This window comes from Falco biarmicus, chromosome 6 (genome assembly GCF_023638135.1).
Source record: "Falco biarmicus isolate bFalBia1 chromosome 6, bFalBia1.pri, whole genome shotgun sequence".
Lineage (NCBI taxonomy): Eukaryota > Metazoa > Chordata > Aves > Falconiformes > Falconidae > Falco > Falco biarmicus.
Window position 1 is genome coordinate 73,870,860 of NC_079293.1, and position 19,038 is coordinate 73,889,897.

At 43.2% G+C, this 19,038-nt stretch overlaps 1 protein-coding gene across 2 annotated transcripts in view; it reads right to left on the reverse strand.

The window, feature by feature from the left end:
* NRBP1 (nuclear receptor binding protein 1) overlaps positions 1 to 19,038 on the reverse strand; it is a 43,850-nt gene that overhangs the window by 17,620 nt on the left and 7,192 nt on the right. The window contains exons 3-8 of one of the 2 annotated variants that reach the window (XM_056342938.1): positions 8,431 to 8,553; positions 7,928 to 8,029; positions 7,746 to 7,835; positions 7,194 to 7,234; positions 5,795 to 5,889; positions 1,706 to 1,729 (exon numbers count right to left, since the gene is read on the reverse strand). In XM_056342938.1, the coding sequence (XP_056198913.1) occupies positions 1,706 to 1,729; positions 5,795 to 5,889; positions 7,194 to 7,234; positions 7,746 to 7,835; positions 7,928 to 8,029; positions 8,431 to 8,553 (475 nt within the window). The remainder of the gene's footprint in view (positions 1 to 1,705; positions 1,730 to 5,794; positions 5,890 to 7,193; positions 7,235 to 7,745; positions 7,836 to 7,927; positions 8,030 to 8,430; positions 8,554 to 19,038) is intronic. The other variant, XM_056342939.1, reaches the window with a different exon arrangement.

Sequence of the window (19,038 nt, forward strand, 5' to 3'; positions counted from 1 at the left end):
ACAAGTCTTTAAATACCAGGTAACAAAATCCAAGAGTGAAGTAATGACTAAAATAAGATCAGTTAGTTATGAAAGCATGTCACTCACAACCTTATTAGCTCAATGCTCAAGCAAAACAGAAGCCTTATACCCTATATTTAGTGTTTTCAAACCCAAATCACTGTTCAAGATCTAAGGATTAAACCATTTCCAGCTCTCATATGAACAGTAACTAGTAATACAACAGTAATGTTAAAACAAGTTCTCAAGAAACCAGCCAAGAAAGCTCAGTATTTCTAGGCCATCTGATGCTGTTTCAGCACAAGCTAGAAACCACAACATCTTCTTAAGCCTGGAGACCACTGGCTGAGGCCCTTCTTGCCTTGCTAGAATGACGGCATTTTGTTCTGCTTGCAGCAGTGACTTGATTTCTGAGGAATGGCTTGCTAATCTTAAGCCTTGTTGCCATCGGTGTGATTGAAGCCATGCTGACACCCAGGCTCAGTCACGTTCCCGCTCTCTGGGTTTGTTCCTGGACCAGTCTGGCTGCTGCTGCTGCACCTTGCCTCTTCCACCCCATAAAATCAGCCTGCTGCATGCGACTGCCACAGCCCAACTTGCAGCACTCTGATCAACAAGTTGTCACCAAGGAAATCTGTCCTCCTAATGCTACATGTCCTGACTGCACCAACTTCCCCATCAGCTGTGTAAGGTCCCAGATTTAACTTTTTAAGAGAGCCTCTGCTCTGCTGGCGACGCAGAGCAGCATGCCACATCCTGCTCCTGCAAACACTGGGAAGGCACAGAACCCATGTGGACAGGCCCTTCCCTTTCCACCACTTGCAGCTGATGGCAGGTTCTCAACTCAGTAGAAACACACTCTAACCATGGAGAACAACCCTGATGGCAAAAAATAAAGTAAGTAATTACTTTAAATGTAAATGTGGCGTTCTATTTAATGGGCTTACAAACTGCAGCACCCAAATCCTCTTCTAGCCCCCGCCACCCCAACTCCCTCCTCATATGCACAAGTGTCCCCAAATACAGAGCTTTGACTGGGGAAACATAAACAGTAAACCTTTACTTCACAATCAGGGACTCATTTGGGTGGGATGTCCCTCTGGCCATCAGGAACCAGGCACATTCACTGAAACATTTATCTTAAAACATCTAAGGAGTTAAAACTACAAGCAAGCAATTGGATAGCCAAGCACAAAGCAAAGGCTAGTCCAGGTCTGGTGCCCAGCCAAATCTAGCAGAGCAGTAGCAGGAAAGAGTCTAATGTATATGGAAAGTTCAGCTGGGAAGAGCTCAGAACAACGCATCCGCTTGGCTTGACATGCAGGAGCCAACATGCACTAGGGTCCATGGACTAGCACACTAAGAACAAGGAGAGGAAGAGAGCTAACAACCAGGAGACTTCACAAAGGGCAGTGCTCCCTCTCTGTAAGGCTTTGGCTGACAGCACAAGGAACAGTTCACATTCCAGCACAGAACACAAGGTCTCAAAGTGGGACGCACCTAAGCCAAACAGTTTTACACACCAGCCTTATAGCAAGGGAACACTGTATAAATAAATTAAGAGAGTGTGTATGTTTGTGTGTGTTACAAATAGATATACACACACATCATATATATAAATATATATATACACACACAAAAATAAAATCATGTACGTTACATATATAGTGGTAGTCACATCACAGGAGCGGAGAAGTTTGCTCACCATTAGCAAATATCCTATGAAAGACTGTTGGTAACAGAGCAGCCCGTAAGCGGGAAGTAAAACGAGATAGAAGTCAATGAGTTGATGAAACAGCAAGCAGTTAACATCGATAAGAGACAGCTAGGTCAGAATCATGGCAAAACATGGACAAGACTGAGAATCTGGCCTGCCTCCAGCCACCTTTTTAAAATATACATAAGGAACATTAGTATTTCTAACTGAGAACCAGAGGGGGCAAGGGGGACGAGACACACACCTCTGACCAAGTAGACAATTATAGCCAACTCTGAGGTTAAGAAGCTGGAAATTCTGCTCTTTCTGCGAGTGCTCTACAGTCCCTTAGCACTCCATTCAGCAAACTACTACCTTCCCCTACATCCCAGCAGATTCTCCTGGGCACAGATCTTGGCAGCAGAACCCATACTTACATACCTAGCCACATAATTTAATAGCAGAGTTAATACCAAGTAAGACTCAGTCTCCCAGCACCTTGGCCTGGAACTGAAAAGAGACTCTGGACAGACTGCAGTTAAGCATATAAAGAATCCTAGAGGTCAGATGTGTCAGAGACAGGAAAGCATATGCATCAGCCAAGTGCCTGGAGGCACTACTCAAAGATACACTACCCCAACACTAAGCTTGCCCCTATCCTCTACTGGAAGTCTCACTCGGCACATGCTAGCATGTTGCCCTGTCTCAGGGGCGCCAGAAGACACTCTACAAGACACTCCAGTATGAGGCCTCAGTTCTGTTGGGGCACTCCAAGAGCTGCCCAAAAGGATTTTCAATTCAAACCCATCAACTCTTTCCACCTGTGACTGGCTCTTATACTTCCAATGAGAATTACAAGAAACATCTCTCAACATTGCTGAACGCCAGCAAGCAGCAGCAGCAAACACCCTGTCTAAACACACAGCTCTCCTTCACACTCAGAGTACCTTCAACCTGACACAGTAAACATCTTGCAACATGCTCCCTTCGCAGGTCTACTTGTTAGACAATACAGGTACGCACATATGCAATGAGGTGTTACATGGGGATCCTGGGGAAAATTACACAGAAAACAGCTTGGACCTCTCACAAGGAATGTTTTCATCTGACCACAACTCCAGAAAGCAGCTGGAACATCTAAGTCTCTGGGAACACCAGTGGCAAGTTTAAGAACTGTAGGTGTCTTTCCTATCCTCATAACAAGTTCTCCAAAGCTCTCCATTCATGTGACACTTTTCCTCCTGAAATCTATTAACCCTGCATTTTATGGCACTGGGGAAAAAAAAAAAAAGTAAATTAATGGATTATGGATGGCTTTGGCATTTAAGCAGTATGAGAAATCCTCCCTCTTTCCCACTCCCTTTTTCTTTGACAGATGACACCCAGCAAAAAAAGATTTCATCCCTCTTCCCAAAACTCAGTGCAATAGCAACAGCAACATCCTACTACTAAATTAATCTCTCTTGTCCCTGAAGTGCACAGGTGGCTCTACAAAAAAAAAAAGAAAAAAGAAAAAAGACTGATCCAGAATTACATGCAGAACAAGAAAAACAGCAGTTAGTCCTGTCAGTGCATGTGCTTCTGCAATCTGAAGTAGCAGCAAGGAGTGATGGGCAGAAGGGTTGCTTCTACACCTAAACAGGTGTTACAGGAACAAGTACGTATCAGCCGTTTCCGATGCAACACAAGTCACAGGCACTACTCTTTCAGTACTTCCTCACTGAGCAGACAGGAGGATGTTCTGCGGAACACAGTAGCAACTTTCTGTCCCCAAATCTCTTCCACACATTCAGCAAGTATTCCCTTTTGCTTAAAGTAGAGCGAAGAGGAGCTTTTGGGAGCATAGCCCAGAATGGTGCTGGGGACAGATATGGTATCAAAGAGCAGATCATAGTGCACCGAATCATTGTTCCCCTTAAATCCATGAGAATTACTGCCCTGCTCATTTTAAGTAAACACAGGAAAGTTTTCAGATACCAGCCAGCTGTAAGAAGTAACTACATGAAGCAATAAACATGGGGGTCACTGACAATGTTAGGCCAAAGTGACTATTGCTCTGGGGCCTGAATGTGAAAATAGCCTGTCTGGCTACTGGCACAGGCAGCACTACTAGAGAACCTCAAGCTCAAATACAGCCAGCAATTCTGATGATGTAGTTTTGAGTTTCCTAGTTGGGTGGACACTAGAGCAACAAGAGTACATTCTGCAACACCAGCAGCTTTAATTCCAGCTTGCACTGGAGCCATAGCTTTCACATCTGGAGGATTCCTCTTCTAATCACAAGTCCACTTGTGCTCACTTCCCTTTTTTAAGAAAGCACCAGTTTAGTTTCCTAAATAAATCACTTCACTTCTGAACACAAGGTGAGCAAGGCAGGCTACAACTGCAAAGCAGAAGAAAGTTTTTTTCAGGAACAACTGCAATTCAGCACTGCTCCTGCACAGCCACGCTCCCAGCACATGTCCTTTTCTCACTGAGGATACAGTTGTTACAGCACATATGCACCCAGCACTCCGAAAGAGCACACCATTCTAATTGCCTCTGTCCCTCCCACCATGCCTAACAGTAGCAAAGCTCTACAGAATTGGTGCAAAGGTGTAACTCTACTTGAGGCAACTGTTTGTGACACACACTGGAAGAGCCACCTTTATTCATGACAGCCTCTGAATAGCAGTACTGGGAGTCTGAATGCTCTTGAGAATGTCACGTTTGCTCATCAGCAGAGCCTCCCTCTTGGAGAAAGCCATGGCTCTAGATATCAACTTCGAGTGGTTTGTTTCTACAGACAAAGTGCTGGCTACCAATAAGAGAGACTGCATCTCAATACTTTTAAACTAAACTAGAAAGAGAAGGATCTCTTATGTACTCGAGTCTATTATAGACCTCCTGTAAGTGGCCTGAATTCAATGCCAGGGAGCCAGTTGCGTTTGCCAGCATACAGGTATCAGATGTACACAACTCTTGGAAAATTCTTCCACCTGGACAAAGTCAACGAAAGATAATAAAGTGAACCCCATGATGTCATCAGTCTGTGTGAAGAGTAAGTCACCAAGTTTAAAGGCAGAGAACCGAGTGTTCCTTCTGTCATGCAGTCTCCCTGGGTACAAGCACATATCAGAGGTTTGTTACAGGGAATAGAGACCCCAATTCTGGAACAAAAGAGGCAACACAAGAATTCTTTGATGGAGAGGAAAGCTAGAGGTCTTCAGGTTGTGGAGAGGCTACTTTTAGATGACAGATGAAGCACAGCACTCCTTCCTGTACACTGCCAACATCAAACCAAGAATTCACACAGACAAAAGCCTACAGTACACACTCCTCAGGTTTGAGAACACCTGCACAAGTTGGAAAACAGATAGCAAATCTGTCCCTTGAAAGGTTATGTCAAGGTACAATATAAAACATCCCAACTGCAGACAGATTTTGAGAGACATAGGAACAGCAAAGGTGCAAAAGAACAGAGCATGCAAGGATGTACTGCACTGCCAGAAAAATCATTTCTTACTTATGAGATAAAAGATTTCAGCACAGCATAGCTGCCTGAACAGGGCACGTCTTTGCCAAACAAACTCAAGGCAAACCAGCATCCTATAGTCCAGGCCAAAGTGAATGATGCTGGATGGGGATGCCAAGACAAGCAGCTCCCTGCAGCCAGAGACTATAAGCTTGATGATAAATGTTGGTTGCTACAAGAAACACTCACTGCCTCACTGGACACAGCTCTCAAAGCTTCACAACACTGGGAAGAGAACCATGTGTGTATTACCATGAAAAAGACTGCAGGGGAGATAAATTTAAGGATAATGTGCATACAGAACTTGAGAGTTTCAGCACCATTTCTCGGGTCAGTCCCTTGAGATCAAAAACTGATGAAGGGGCTAACAAGGGAAATAGTATCCAGTAGCAGTCTCTCCTGCACCTGAAGGTGGTCCAACCAAAAGTGAACTCAACTACCAATCTCTGGCAAAACTGATGTGGAGGTGGAGGAACATGTGTACGTACATACATGCCTAACATGACAGATAACCTTGAAAGGATTAGGTGCCTTTGTTTGCACAGTTTGTCTCATAGGCAAGTGTCACCTCCAACAAGCCTTACCTGACCCAATTTTGATCAATCCGTTGTGCTGAATGAAGATGGTGTCGCAGGTCAGGTTACCATGGATGATTGGGGGATCACAGGAGTGGAGGTAGCTAAAGATTCAGAAAAGAGCACTGGTCAGAAGACTACTGAGGCTGAGGCCAGGAATCTCCCACTCCTTCATCCCTTCCCTCTCTCAAGCAACATCAGAAGAGAACAGGAGGGTAAAGGACACATGCCAGGGATTTACAGTAGCAGGGAGGTACAATTAAGTGACTTTAACATCAGCCTCTAGGCTAGGAAAGAATCATGAAAATTAAGCAATTGTCTCTAACGGACAATCTCCAGAACATGGGGGAAAAGAAAGCTTTCTCTGATCAGTTCCCAAGAAATGCAGGATACCAAGGATAAAGAAACTATTTCATCCACCCCAATACTGCTAGATGGATGCTAACAGCCTCCAAATTTCATACCAAAAATATTACAGCCTTATTCTGACCCTACTCATAGGGCATCAAAAAGGCACTCAGTGCCGTACAAACATATCGGTCATGTTTTCCAGTAGGCACAAATAAAGCCTTTCAGTGCTAGGGTCCCAGGTATATATGAGGCTACCTGTTTTCGCACCTCACTCTGCTTGGTTTTATGTTGGCAGCCAGCACAAATAAGGACTGTCAGCTCCCAAAAGCTTATTAGAACCCCAGCTATTCATCAACAGCTACATTTAGCCAAATGGCAACAGAATTTTCTCTACGGAGCGCTCTGACATCTGGGTTATTGCTCTTCTGAGGCTATTACTAGCTACACACCAAATCTGACTCAGGTAGAGAAGAGCCTTTAAAACCAAAACAAAAAACCCAGATGCTATTCAACTGTGTCACACTAAGATGGCTGCAGAAGATCTACATCAAGAAACATATAGATCCACACAGGCTTCTAACAACAATCACACCACAATAATTATGAATTCACTGCATGCTACAGGGCTGCAGCCTGCCAAAACTAAGAAAATTTTCCTCACTTCCCTCATGTGGAATTTGATTTCTTTGAGAGTTCTTCGCAACATCCTCTTGGCCACGGTTAGATCCACATTATAAAGCTGGATACTCTGGAGAGCTCCCTGATGCTCAGCTCCCACACTCACTATGTCACAACTGCTGGGATCTAAAACATACATTGCACTGTGTCTCTATTTTAAAGGCTCCAACATTGTCTAAATGAAGACTCTGGGATTGTTATAGGAAGTGCCGCTGACACTCTGCAGACCGTGACTGGGATAAGAATCAGGCTGGGTGACTAAAAGTGCTCTCCAAGCTCCGTTCCATGAAGCTTGCTAACATTTAGCAGCATGTATGTTTACAGCTTTTAATATTCTAGCACAAAAGAGGCCACACCACAACATCAGTGACTTGCATACCTGAGAGCAGAAAGGATCTGGGTACACCATCGCTTCCAGGCCTACAGACACAGGAGCAAAAAGGATAAAAATCATTCAAGGAAGAAGAACTAATCCCTAGTTCTGCGATTCATACCCTGTTCATGTGAAGGAATATATTTTCCATTCTGTGGCATCTTAGCCTTCACCCAGTACATGTGTGTAGCAAAGTAAGAACTTAAGACAATCAGTACTCACATGCTCAGTTTAGTTTCTACATATCTGTATAGGTCAAGAAATACACCTCCCCTCCTAACTCCTCTCATGCACAGACACCTTCCCTCTTTCCTGTATGCATACATGGAAAGGGATGTGCCTGTCACATCATACATATGAAACTGCAGAACTGCTGGAAACAAACAGAACAGCTGTCCAGAAGAACCTGCAACTAAACTACTTTACAGTAATCAAAAGGAATTGCAGCCACATGTTATCACCAGGTTGCCTTCTCATCCATCAGGATCCTCTGCTGAGCTCTCCAGACACTGATGGCACTAAGCAAACACAGGCATACATGAAAAAAAAAGTAGTTACCTTTTCATTCATAGTTTTGTGGTTTTTCTTTGTCTTTTTCAGGAACTGTTTCAAGCTCCCTGAAGACATATATTCAGTGATGAAGATCACCTGTAAGAGAAGTATGAGACATTATCCTCTGCTTCACGATTACCTACAGGACATACAGTGAGAAACCCCAAAAGACCATTTGCTTTACTTACCCTGGCCTTATTCTCCTTCACATCAGCCCAGTATTTGTGAAACTTCACAATGTTCAGATGTTCCAGCTGAATTAAGTTGTCAAACACCGCTTTGACTTTTTCCTTAACATCAGAAAGACAAAGACATGTTACATCAGGGACCACATCAGCCTGTATCTTACTTTTTTTCTTGGGTCTTGGTCCCCTTAAACACTGTACACTTCAAGCCCCTATGCTAAGAACAAACAGTATGTGATTTCATCCTACACCGCAACTTAGCTGAGCTTGGTTTGATCACCAAGACTAAATCAACACAAGAGCCCATGGAAATAGCACAACAACAGTTGTGCACTTTTTCTGTCACATTTTCTGCACAGGCCAGGCTTAAGCTGAATTTGCTACATTTGAGCAGCACAGCACTCCAAATCTAGCTGATAAACCACATGAAAGATCACCAATATCTATAATCCCACCCTGGTGCAAGGTATGTTTCCCACATCCTGCTGAGAAACAAACTGACTTACTTCCTGAAGCTTAAAGTTCTTCCGCTCAGAAAACTGAACCTCATTCCAAACAACTTCCACACCTTCCTCTGTATCCATGGCCAGGTAAGCGCTATCAATCCCTGGGACATTGCGCTGATTCACCTGTATGAGCAGGATGGAGAGAGATGTGAGTTCTAAGCCAGCAAGACCAGATCATTAGCATGCCTCCTTCATTTGATTATTATGAACTTTGCATATTAACTTTTAATTAAACAAGCATTCCAGGACAGGACTGTGCACATATATTTCAGGAATGGGACACACCCAAACATGAGTACATTGTAGGCCACATAACCAGCAAGCCCTGGGCATATCCGAGGGAAAACTACTTCTGCACAAAGGCTGTTTTATAGTAAAACATTAGATTTCTATGTTTCGTGATATCTGTAGTTAATTTAACCACAAAAAAACCCACCACCCTCCAACTGTACAAACGGGATACAACAAAAGTCAAGAGCTCAGACATAACTTTCTGGAGGAATTTTCTGAACGGTGGTAAGACATGAAACTCAAGAGGGGAAACTGATCCAAGCAGAGAGAACCAAAGGGAAAGTTGCAAGTTGGGAACACTTAGGAACTGATTATACATTGAAACTGCTACAATAATTTCTTTAGTTAATAAATGCAAAAGTTCACCCACCACAAGTACATCTGTACCTAATAAAGACACAGATGAACACTAAGAAAGCAGCAAGGGGAGAGGAGGGGACCTGACAAAGCAAGAGTTCAAAGCAGAGAACAGCTAGGGCTGTGGAAGCACTTAATGCTAAAAGACCTGCATGGGTACAAGACAAACAACACTCCCAGAAGTAGTGTTTACCATAATACTGTTTTTCCTCAGACATGTAGCAGTATCCAAAGATGTACATGTGTTCCCTTCCTCCAACATCTAGAGCATCTGTTGTTCTGCAATGCCTTTTACAGCTCTTTCACAGGCATGCAGAAGTTACAGTCATAGTTAAAGTCCTGCACCAGGCAATGCACAGTGATCAAACCAGATTCCTATCTCAAACTAATCAGAGAACACAAAGAATAGAATTTACCTTCTAAGTGTCAACCATCAACCATTGCTATTCGCCATCAGCTGGCCACATACCCAGGATCACTCCACTTTCAGCTGACCCAATTATCCCCTTGAGGTAAAAGCTAATACAAAGATTTGCCTAGCAAACCCAGACCCATCTTCCACTTGTATTACCTTGAAGTCCTGGCTTCACAGCTTTTCCTATTCGTACTGTCTCACCTACTCTTCCCTCACTAGGGACCCCATCAGCATCCCATTTGCTGGAAGCTTCTTTCCATATATAAGGGCTTCCTCAAAAATCCTTTCCCCCTTGGCAGACACTTTTACATCATCAAATTTACTCTATTTCATCTACAGTGTTATGCTAATGAGAATTGATGCAAATGTTCTGCCACCCACAACACTTAAATGAATTGAACACTATACAATAGTATTGTGTTATCAGTAATTTCCTAACTAATAAAACTAAATAAGAGAAAGAGACTAGTTTCCAATGGACAGTGCTTTTAACTCTGGCAGACTGGGTACAGACTAAAAGCATCCAGCTGACCATACTGAAATGCAAGAAAACCTAGGGCTTGTACGTATAAAGAAACTCTGCTGTAGGAGGTAGGTACCAAGAAGAACTTGAGGTGACCTCAACAATCAGCTGAACATAAGCTCCTAATACAATGCATAATAACAAGGACTAACACAGTGACAGGACATGCACACATGAGAACTGTGAGCAGAGAAAGGAGTCCACTGAGGTAATAAGGTTACTGTTGTATAATATGAACTAAAAATGTTTGCAGTATAAATACCTGTTCCTTGGACACTAAGCTGGGAACTGCTATTGACTCTCTTGATGGACAAGAGGCTTTGCAGAGGGATCTACATAGATGGACATACTGGGAAATTAAGGGCGTGAAATGGAACAAGTAAGTCCAAGTGCCAGATTCTGCATCTGGGAGGGAGTAACGCCAGGCACAAGGCTAAACTGGGAGAGGAGCAGCGGGAGAGCAGCCCTGCAGAAAGGGGCCTGGGGGTGCTGGTGGGCAGCAGCTCTCGAGGAGCTAACAGTGAGCCCTGGCAGTCCAGAGGGCAAACTGCATCCCAGGGGCATCAAACCCAGCCAGTCAGGAGAGGGGCCTGTCCCACTGTGTTCAGCGGTGGTGCGGCCTCACCCAGAGTGCTGTGTGTGGTGCTGGGCTCCACCGTTTGAGCAGGATGCAAAAGACCTTGAATGTGTTCGGAAGAGGACAAGTGAGCTGGTGAAGGGCTGGAAGGCATGTTCTGAGAGGAGCGGCTGAGGACTCTGGGTTTGTCTCATTTGGAGAGAGGCAGGCTGAGGGGCGACCTCATTGCTCTCTGCAGCTTCCCGAGGAGGGGACATGGAGAAGGAGGTGCTGAGCTCTTCTCCCTGGGATCCAGGGATGGGACGCCTGGGAATGGCTCAGAGCTGTGTCAGGGGTGGTTCAGACTGTACACGAGGAAGCATTTCTTCACCGAGAGGGCGGTCAAACCCAGGGACAGGCTTCCTGGAGAGATGGTTGATGGCCCGAGCCTGTCGGTGTTTAAGAGGTGTTTGGACAATGTCCTTAATACCGTGCTTTAGCTTTTGGTCAGGCAGTTGGACCAGATGATCCTTTTAGGTCCCTTCCAGCTGAACTATTCTATTCTACCCCATCAGTAGCCTGACAACTTAGATTGAAAGCCAATCAATATAGGTAGGACTCTTTTCTATGATCTTCCAAGGGAATTCTAGCAGGCCCAATGACATCCAATGTTCTGAAATCGCAGATGACATACTGCAGTGACAAATGACTGCAAGAACAGTACAACCAGAGTGACATAGATTGCTCAGTAAACTGAGCAGTAAATTATTATGATAAAACCAGATGCAATGGACTGACACAGGTAGGAATATAGGCCACAATTAAAGACAACCTGAGCTACAGAAAATAACTATTGAAAACAATCACAAGAGAAAAGCAGCTTAGCATGAACAATCCCATTCTCTTCCCACCCCCTGCCTCCTGCACAACTGAAGGTCGAAAGGTCTGAGATTTGATTTAAGGAGACATTAATCATATTTACCATAAGAACTTGTTTTTGGGGTTTATATATATATATATATATATATATATATATATATATACACACACACACACAGATATCAACATCTAAATACCAGACAAGGTCTGTTATGTTTCATCATTAAAGAAAGCTGAAAGACTGAAGATAATTAAGGACAGAACATTTACTCCTTCAAATTTCAGTATAAGAAATATCTTAGGAATGACAGTAATATAAGAACACCTCATACAACTAAAAGCTGAATGCCAAAATGCTTTAATTTAATAATAAACAAGCCAAGAGCCAACAGAAAGGCAGATGTGTTAGTATTGAGTGAGAGCCAGGATAAAAGCCATGACTACCAACACCCACTGCCCCTGCATCTATTATATTCCCTTCCTTCTGCTGACTATCCAAAGACCTTCTAGGTTTACTGGATTAATCAAGTAACAACAACTACTCAAAATCTGCCCCGATAATACAGACAGCAGATGTGGATTTATCATCTCTTCTCCCATTTTTGGGCAAGTTTACCACAATTTCTATGACTCATAGGCAATATTCCAGGACACCACATATGACTCAAGACACTAAACCCATCTGACATTACTGACAGTAATTCTCAGCTCAAGAGGAGATTCAACAACTTGGGCAGAAGAGTAAAAGGGGAAAAATGCAAACAGACAACTGAAAATGCAACTGCAAATTACTCCTTTGTTCAGATTGCCAAATCACTGTTCCACATCCCTCTCTGTGATCAGCAAAGTGGAATCCTAAACCCTCATGAAAGCACATTCTAGCACTTGCCCTGTACCTTTCCGAGGGTTACGCCTAGCCATTGCCTCCAAGCAGCTATTGGTGACTGACAGATGGTGGCAAACTTAACAGCTCACAGTTCAGAAGCAATGAAACTTACTTAACACTATTGCAAACAGAGGTAGTTGTAGGAATATAAATTTCAACATCTCAACGAACCTTACAGAGCAAGACAAAAATATCATGTTGAAAACGCTGCCTTCCATGCTTTGCCCTGAAGGGCAAGGAGTGTAACCAGCAATGTAGGTAGCCTGGTATACCCGTGCCCTGAAGAGACGACAGCAATACTCCTCTCGCCCTGAAGAGCAGGCATGAACAGAGGATGAAGATGACACAGGTTCTCTCCTCACTTTGCCCTAACTTCCTGCAAGCTTTGTCAAGCAATTTAACACTGACTGGTTTAGCTTGTTTAATTTTCAGTAGTCTTTTATAACCCAGACTAAAAACAACAAGCTGCTCATGAACTGTTTTGATGAAATGACAAAAGATGACCAGCTCCAATAAAATACCCTGTGTTCCTAGAGATAACTTATTACGCTGAAGTGTTCCTTTCCTAGAAAGCCCACATGGACTAGGTAGGTTTTAAACTATGAAGGAAGAAGTTAACTGAACTCAGTTTAGCATGATTTTCTGAAGACAACAGAGAAAGTAGTTCCACAATCACAAAAAATTTATAGCAGAAACACTAATGTAGCGCTGTGTCCATATAAACAAGAGGTAAGGAAACTCAGAAAAAATTTCAAGTGAATTTAAGTAACTAAAGCGCAGTGGGGGAAATATTTAAATGTTGTTACTTCAAGGCATGACTTAGCTCTAAGGAGAAAAATATTTGAAAGATATTTCCCTTAGTCAGGTTATTTGAATTGTCCAATACATATTTTTTTCCATAGCTCTCAAACATCTGGATATCTATCACTGAAAGAACACAGACTTTTGGAGAGGCATTCTGCAGTTCACATGATCTGTCAATTAAAAGAAAAAACAAACAGCCAGCCTAAGGCACAAGTGACAGCAATTATTTACAATCAAGAAAAAATATTATAAAAATTGGAAAACCCCACAATAATTAGAATATCAGTACAGAATGAAACTGCACTTTGAAAAAAGATCAGGAATGACAGCACATTAGGCCAGACACTTACAAGAAGAGCAGAATCTCATTAAAAGTAGCACATTTATGTTAAAAAGTTACCCTGGGTGCTCGTTCAAGGCCAGAGAAAAAGATAAAAGCTCTGCTCAACCAGCTTGGCAAAAGCTTGAGAACAGAGAGAACACACCTATAGAAGACAGTAGCGGGACCACAGAGGAACATTACTTCTCACTGAGCTGCGGTGAAACAAGAAGTAGCACATTTACCAACAGAAAGAGGAAACAAAAGCATCTGTGTTGCAAATTTGAAGGTAATCTAGAATGAAACAAAATCAAAGAATGCAAGATCTGCTTGCAGGCAAAGGGGGAAAAAATTCAACAAAAAGAAGCAAGCCTACTACACACTTTAGTTAAACTGACAGCACTGGCCTTTGCAATTATATTCATGGTAGTAAAATGCTTGAAAGGTGGTTAATCAAAAAGAAAATTAAAAATAACTACTGTAATGTAACAATCTCAAGGAAAGGGAGATATCAATTACCGTGGCTATTACAAGCCAATTCATACAGCAATCGGAAGTATAAGGAAAAAGCAAATCTGACCCTCACCAATGCAACAGTTGGTTCTTCCACACAGCTATGTGCTGGAACAAGTAATAAGATAAAATACATTAGCAATAAGCTTGTCTATGTAACCAAATGAACACATTGACCATTTAAATACAGAATTAAAAGTCTCCCATGAGTTGGAGCTTGCCCTCACTTGTAATTTCACACGCAACAGCCCAGAAAATGCCATCTTGAGAAACAAACCAAAACCATAGTTTTTAAGCACACCTAGTAGTGTCCCTGCCACCTCCCAGAGATTCCTGCTCTGTGCTGACCCACGCAGCTGGACCACGAAGGGCAGAACACAGCCTGGAGCCAGGACACTGTTCAAGGAGCCCAGTTCCACCCCATCAGCGAGAATGACAACTGTTCTGCAGAGCAGCAGTGAGTTTTGAACCATACCACTGTCACACGGACTGCAGCCCAGAGGCCAATGCAGCCTGTCCAAAAGCATTTTTGACAGTTCTAGCTAAACCACATACTGAGGGGCAGGCTTCACTGAAAATTCATGTCAGATAACTCTCAAGTCAGTAGATTAGCAACAAAAAAGTATGATGAGTCAATTTGCTTTGTCCAGAAAAAGCACTGCTCTTGATATCCCACAGGGAGACATGCATCATTCCCATCCATTTAATGGATAACAGAAACAAATACGTAAATTGTCTACTAAGAGCCCAAAGGGACAAATGCTTGGTTTCATTTGGCACTTCAAAATAAATGAGCAACCCAACTGAGTCAAAGAGAGTTCAGTCTTACTGAGCTGAACTATGGAATTAGGAAGAGATGATAAATTTCCCATCCCTACCTCCCAAAGGGAAACAGAAACAGCACAGCAAAACAAATAAGGAAGCGGGGAAAAAAACCCAGTATCCTACAAATATAAACCATTCAGATAGAAGTCCATCAGGAAGGTAACTCACCAGTACCTCTATATTTACTGTACTATTATCACTCCTGTACGGTTATCAAAATCCTCATCAAACACATGACACCAACAGTTCATATCCCAGAGAACAGTCAGAAATAAAACTGAGTGGAAGCTTCAGGAAGTTCCCAGTACTGAACCCAGGGGCAGTAAGCTCAGGTGAGCGCCAATAATGCGAAACACCACAAATGGGGGAAAAACAGACAAGATAAACTCCAAGTTAGCTACTTTGATGCTGCACTAGCCCATTCTGTTATGCTGTGATACTTGCACTTGTTAGAGATCTTCAAACCACTGCAGATAACTCTGAAAAACATCACATAGTCTTAGGAGGCATTAAAAGATCAATATTAGGAATTATGAGGAAAGGAATATAAAACGCCATAAAAATTGGTATAGTGCTGTAAGTACGAACCTTGAACAGGCTTGTAAAAATCGCTCACAGCACACAGAATATGAATATAAATTATTTCACATTTCTGATAATACAAGAATGAGAAAGCAACCAATGAAGCGATCAAACATCATATTTTAAAGAGAATGATGAGGAAACACTTGATCCTGACATTAATTTTTTTATATACATATAAATTAAACCATAAAGCTGACTAACACAGGATAAATATCAGAAGTAAAAATGGCTGCAAGTTGAAATTAAACTAGCTATCTGAAGCATGTGCATTTTTAACTACTGAATACAATAGTCCAAATATACTACCTGGCTCAAATTTCCTCAGCTCCTGATAGTTCCAAGAACATGTCATAGCAAAACACCTTAGTCTTTTTTTCCATTCTTCTCCTGTTCACTTTCTTATTTAGTGGCTTAACAGCAGAAGCTCTGGCTCTGCCAACTAAACATGGAAAAAGCTAGAGCAGAATTCCATGTTTTCACAAGATACTAATTTTCTATTGAGGAGACTACTGTAATTACATGTTTTCTCTTTATCCTTGCTGGAATCACAGTTTAAGAAGTTGTATTCTTCCATCTTCTGCATTGTTATTATTTGCTCGACTCCAGGCAGAGCTGCAGAAGTCTCCCTGAATTAACAGGCAAAAAATGTTTCACCAAATTGCTGTAGAAAGATATCTGGGTAAGTGCTATTCAAAGTAGAACCACGAACCACATCAGTGATGACAAAAACTACAACAGGGTGGGGAACCCAGACAGCCTAATCCATGATGGATGAAACACTTAACCAAGGACTCCCAAGGCCACAAAGATGAGCAATTAAGTCACTCTCCCTATTAGGAAAACCCACCTAGGCAATTCAACGGGAGAAGCTCCCTCAGCAATATTATGCAAGCCAAGTAGAGGTGCTGTGTAAAGGAACATAGGACTTAAAACAGGATGCTGGAGATGAGCAATTTCAGGATCAAACAAGAGTATTTGGGCACAACAACACGTTTGAGGGAAGGGCCAAAAGTGTGGAAAAAGAAGGATCAAGATGAGTTGCTAGCCCACAGCCCTGTGCCTGATCACTGTCACCTGTACTGTCTTTTTGTTAAATTATTTTTCAAACTGTTTTCTGTGCAAGCATGCTCTAGGTGACCCCATGAGAAGCTTGGTCTGGAGCAGGCTGGCTGGCAGGACTTGTGACCCCACAGGGGACCCACACTGGAGCCGGCTGTGCCTGAGGGGCTGCATCCATGGGAAGGACCCATGCTGCAGCAGTTCATAAAGGACTGCAGCTCATGGGAAGGACTCACATTGGAGAAGTTCATGAAGGACTGTCTCCTGTGGGAGGAACCCCATGCTGGAGCAGGGGAAGAGTGTGAGGAGTCCTCCCCCGGAGGAGGAAGGAGTGTTAAAGACAACATGTGATGAACTGACTGCAGCCCCCATTCCCCTGCACTGCTATGCGGGGCAGGAGGTAGAGAAATTGGGACTGAAGCCGAGTCCAGGAAGAAAGGAAGGGGAGGGCAAAGGTGGTTTTAAGTTTTGGTTTTATTTGTCATTACCTGACTGTGATTTGAATGGTAATAAATTAAACTTATTTCCAAGTCATTTTGCCCATGACAGTAATCGCTGAGCAATGTCCCTGTCCTTATCTCAACCCACGAACATTTCATTTTATTTTCTCTCCCCTGTCTAGTTGAGGAGGGGAGTGATAGGGAAGCTTTGGTAGGCACATGGCGTCCAGCCAGGGTCAAGCCAGCACATCTGTGTACGTGCACATGCAAGCACACAGATCTGCTAGTGCGCTACAGGCAGACTAGCCAGAAAGTTAGGACAAGAGGTCTTGGGGACAGATTTTACAGAGACAGAAGGCCTGGAAGACAGGTACTAGAAACACCCCTGAAATGGGATTTTCCCTGAGCACTGATCCTTAGAAACAGGATATAGCTATTCATATCACCCATGTTAACACGGGATGCCTGGAAAAGCACCATGCTCCCATTTGTGCTAACCTATTTATGGCTGGCCATGCTTTCACAGTGCCTCTGTCTATCAGGATTTGCTGCGGCCTCACGGCAGGGCAGGACCTAGAAACAGAGATGGTGAGCAGCCTCCCCCCTCTGCTGGCCCAGCAGTAAGCTCCTTCCTGAGCGTAAGCCTGACTAACACCTGACCCCCACCAAACCGGCAGCAGCAACCATGACACCATGACCACTTCCCAGGGCCTCCCAATGTGGGTCTAAAGAGACACAGGTCTAACAAGGGGAAGGCTCTGGTGCTGCTAGTAAGCTACACTGACCACGGTATTTTTAGAATGGCTCTACGAAGAATGCAGAGTAAACCCTATCCCTCAGTTACAGGCAGCTGGAGTGTAACCAGCACCTCTAACCATCCAGGAAAGCTGGAAAAGCAGCAGACAGCTGCCCTGGCTGCTCCCACTCCCCCACTGAGGCAGCACAAAGGCAGAGAAGTGATGCTGGCTGGGGCGGCACTCAACAAGCTGCCAGCTGCCTGTTACAGTCAATAAGCAAGAACATACTGGCTCTGTAGACAACGGGACCAAGACAAAGGCTCAATTCCCTCTACATCCTGCAGTGCCCCTCATCTCATTCAAGCACATATCAAAGGCTGTTCCTTCCAGGAAGCCCTCTGATGAGCCAATAAAAGTGTTAAAAGGCTGCACATATTCCTTCTTTTCAGTATCTTTCCAACAGTCAAGTAAAATCATAAAAATTACAGCATGGTGTTAGTTTTCTTCACCAGTCAGAAAAAAACCAGGTCCATTGCCAAAGCCTATCAAAAAGCTGGCAGCCCTCCTACCACTAGTTTGCACTGAGAATCTCTGCAACCTGTCCTCTCCAGCAGCAGAATCCAAAGCTCAGAGCACCTTTAATTCTTTTCCAAGGAACAATGCTTCACTTGCCCACATATAGAAACTCAGATGGGTGATAAGAAAAGACAGAGTGATGCTTATCTTTTACTGTCTCAGAAAATTTCTTTCCAGTCACAGCAGTGGCTAAGAAATCAGACTCAAGCATCACAGAATCCAAACACCCAGTCTATTGACATTTTCTCTTCAAGAATCCTGCACTCCATCTCCTTGAAGAAATATAAATACAGGGGTGCAAAATTCATCAACTGGCTCCAGATTAAAAATCATGTGAGAAACAGACGCCCATTAGGAGTTAAAATACAACAATAAGTATTTGAAAAAAAAAAAAAAAGATGCAGTAGACCCAGCATGTAACTTCTTGTCTTTCTGGGTTCAGCTCCTCATAAACCACAGTTCTTTCCTTAAGATTTCATGGCACTAGCATGGATCAAGAGCACCTGTTAGCCTGAGCACTAAAATTCAGCTATAACATCCAGCCACCTAGCCACCAAGTGCCCCCTGAATGGCTGGGAACCATTTATCCAAATGACAGCATTTTCTTTTGTAAGAAGAAGAAAATCAAACTAATGGCAATGGTGCTGCCTATACTCAATGTTCTGAAGTTCCAGCAATGGTATACAACGAAGAACAGCAAGACAAGACTGAACACTGATACACTCACAGGCACAGCACATACTGCCTCAAATACTGCTCTTGAAGTTCCGCACTTGACCTGACACCCAAGTCCACATGGAATTTCATCATCCTATCTTGGTCTGCACACCACAGCAAAGGAAG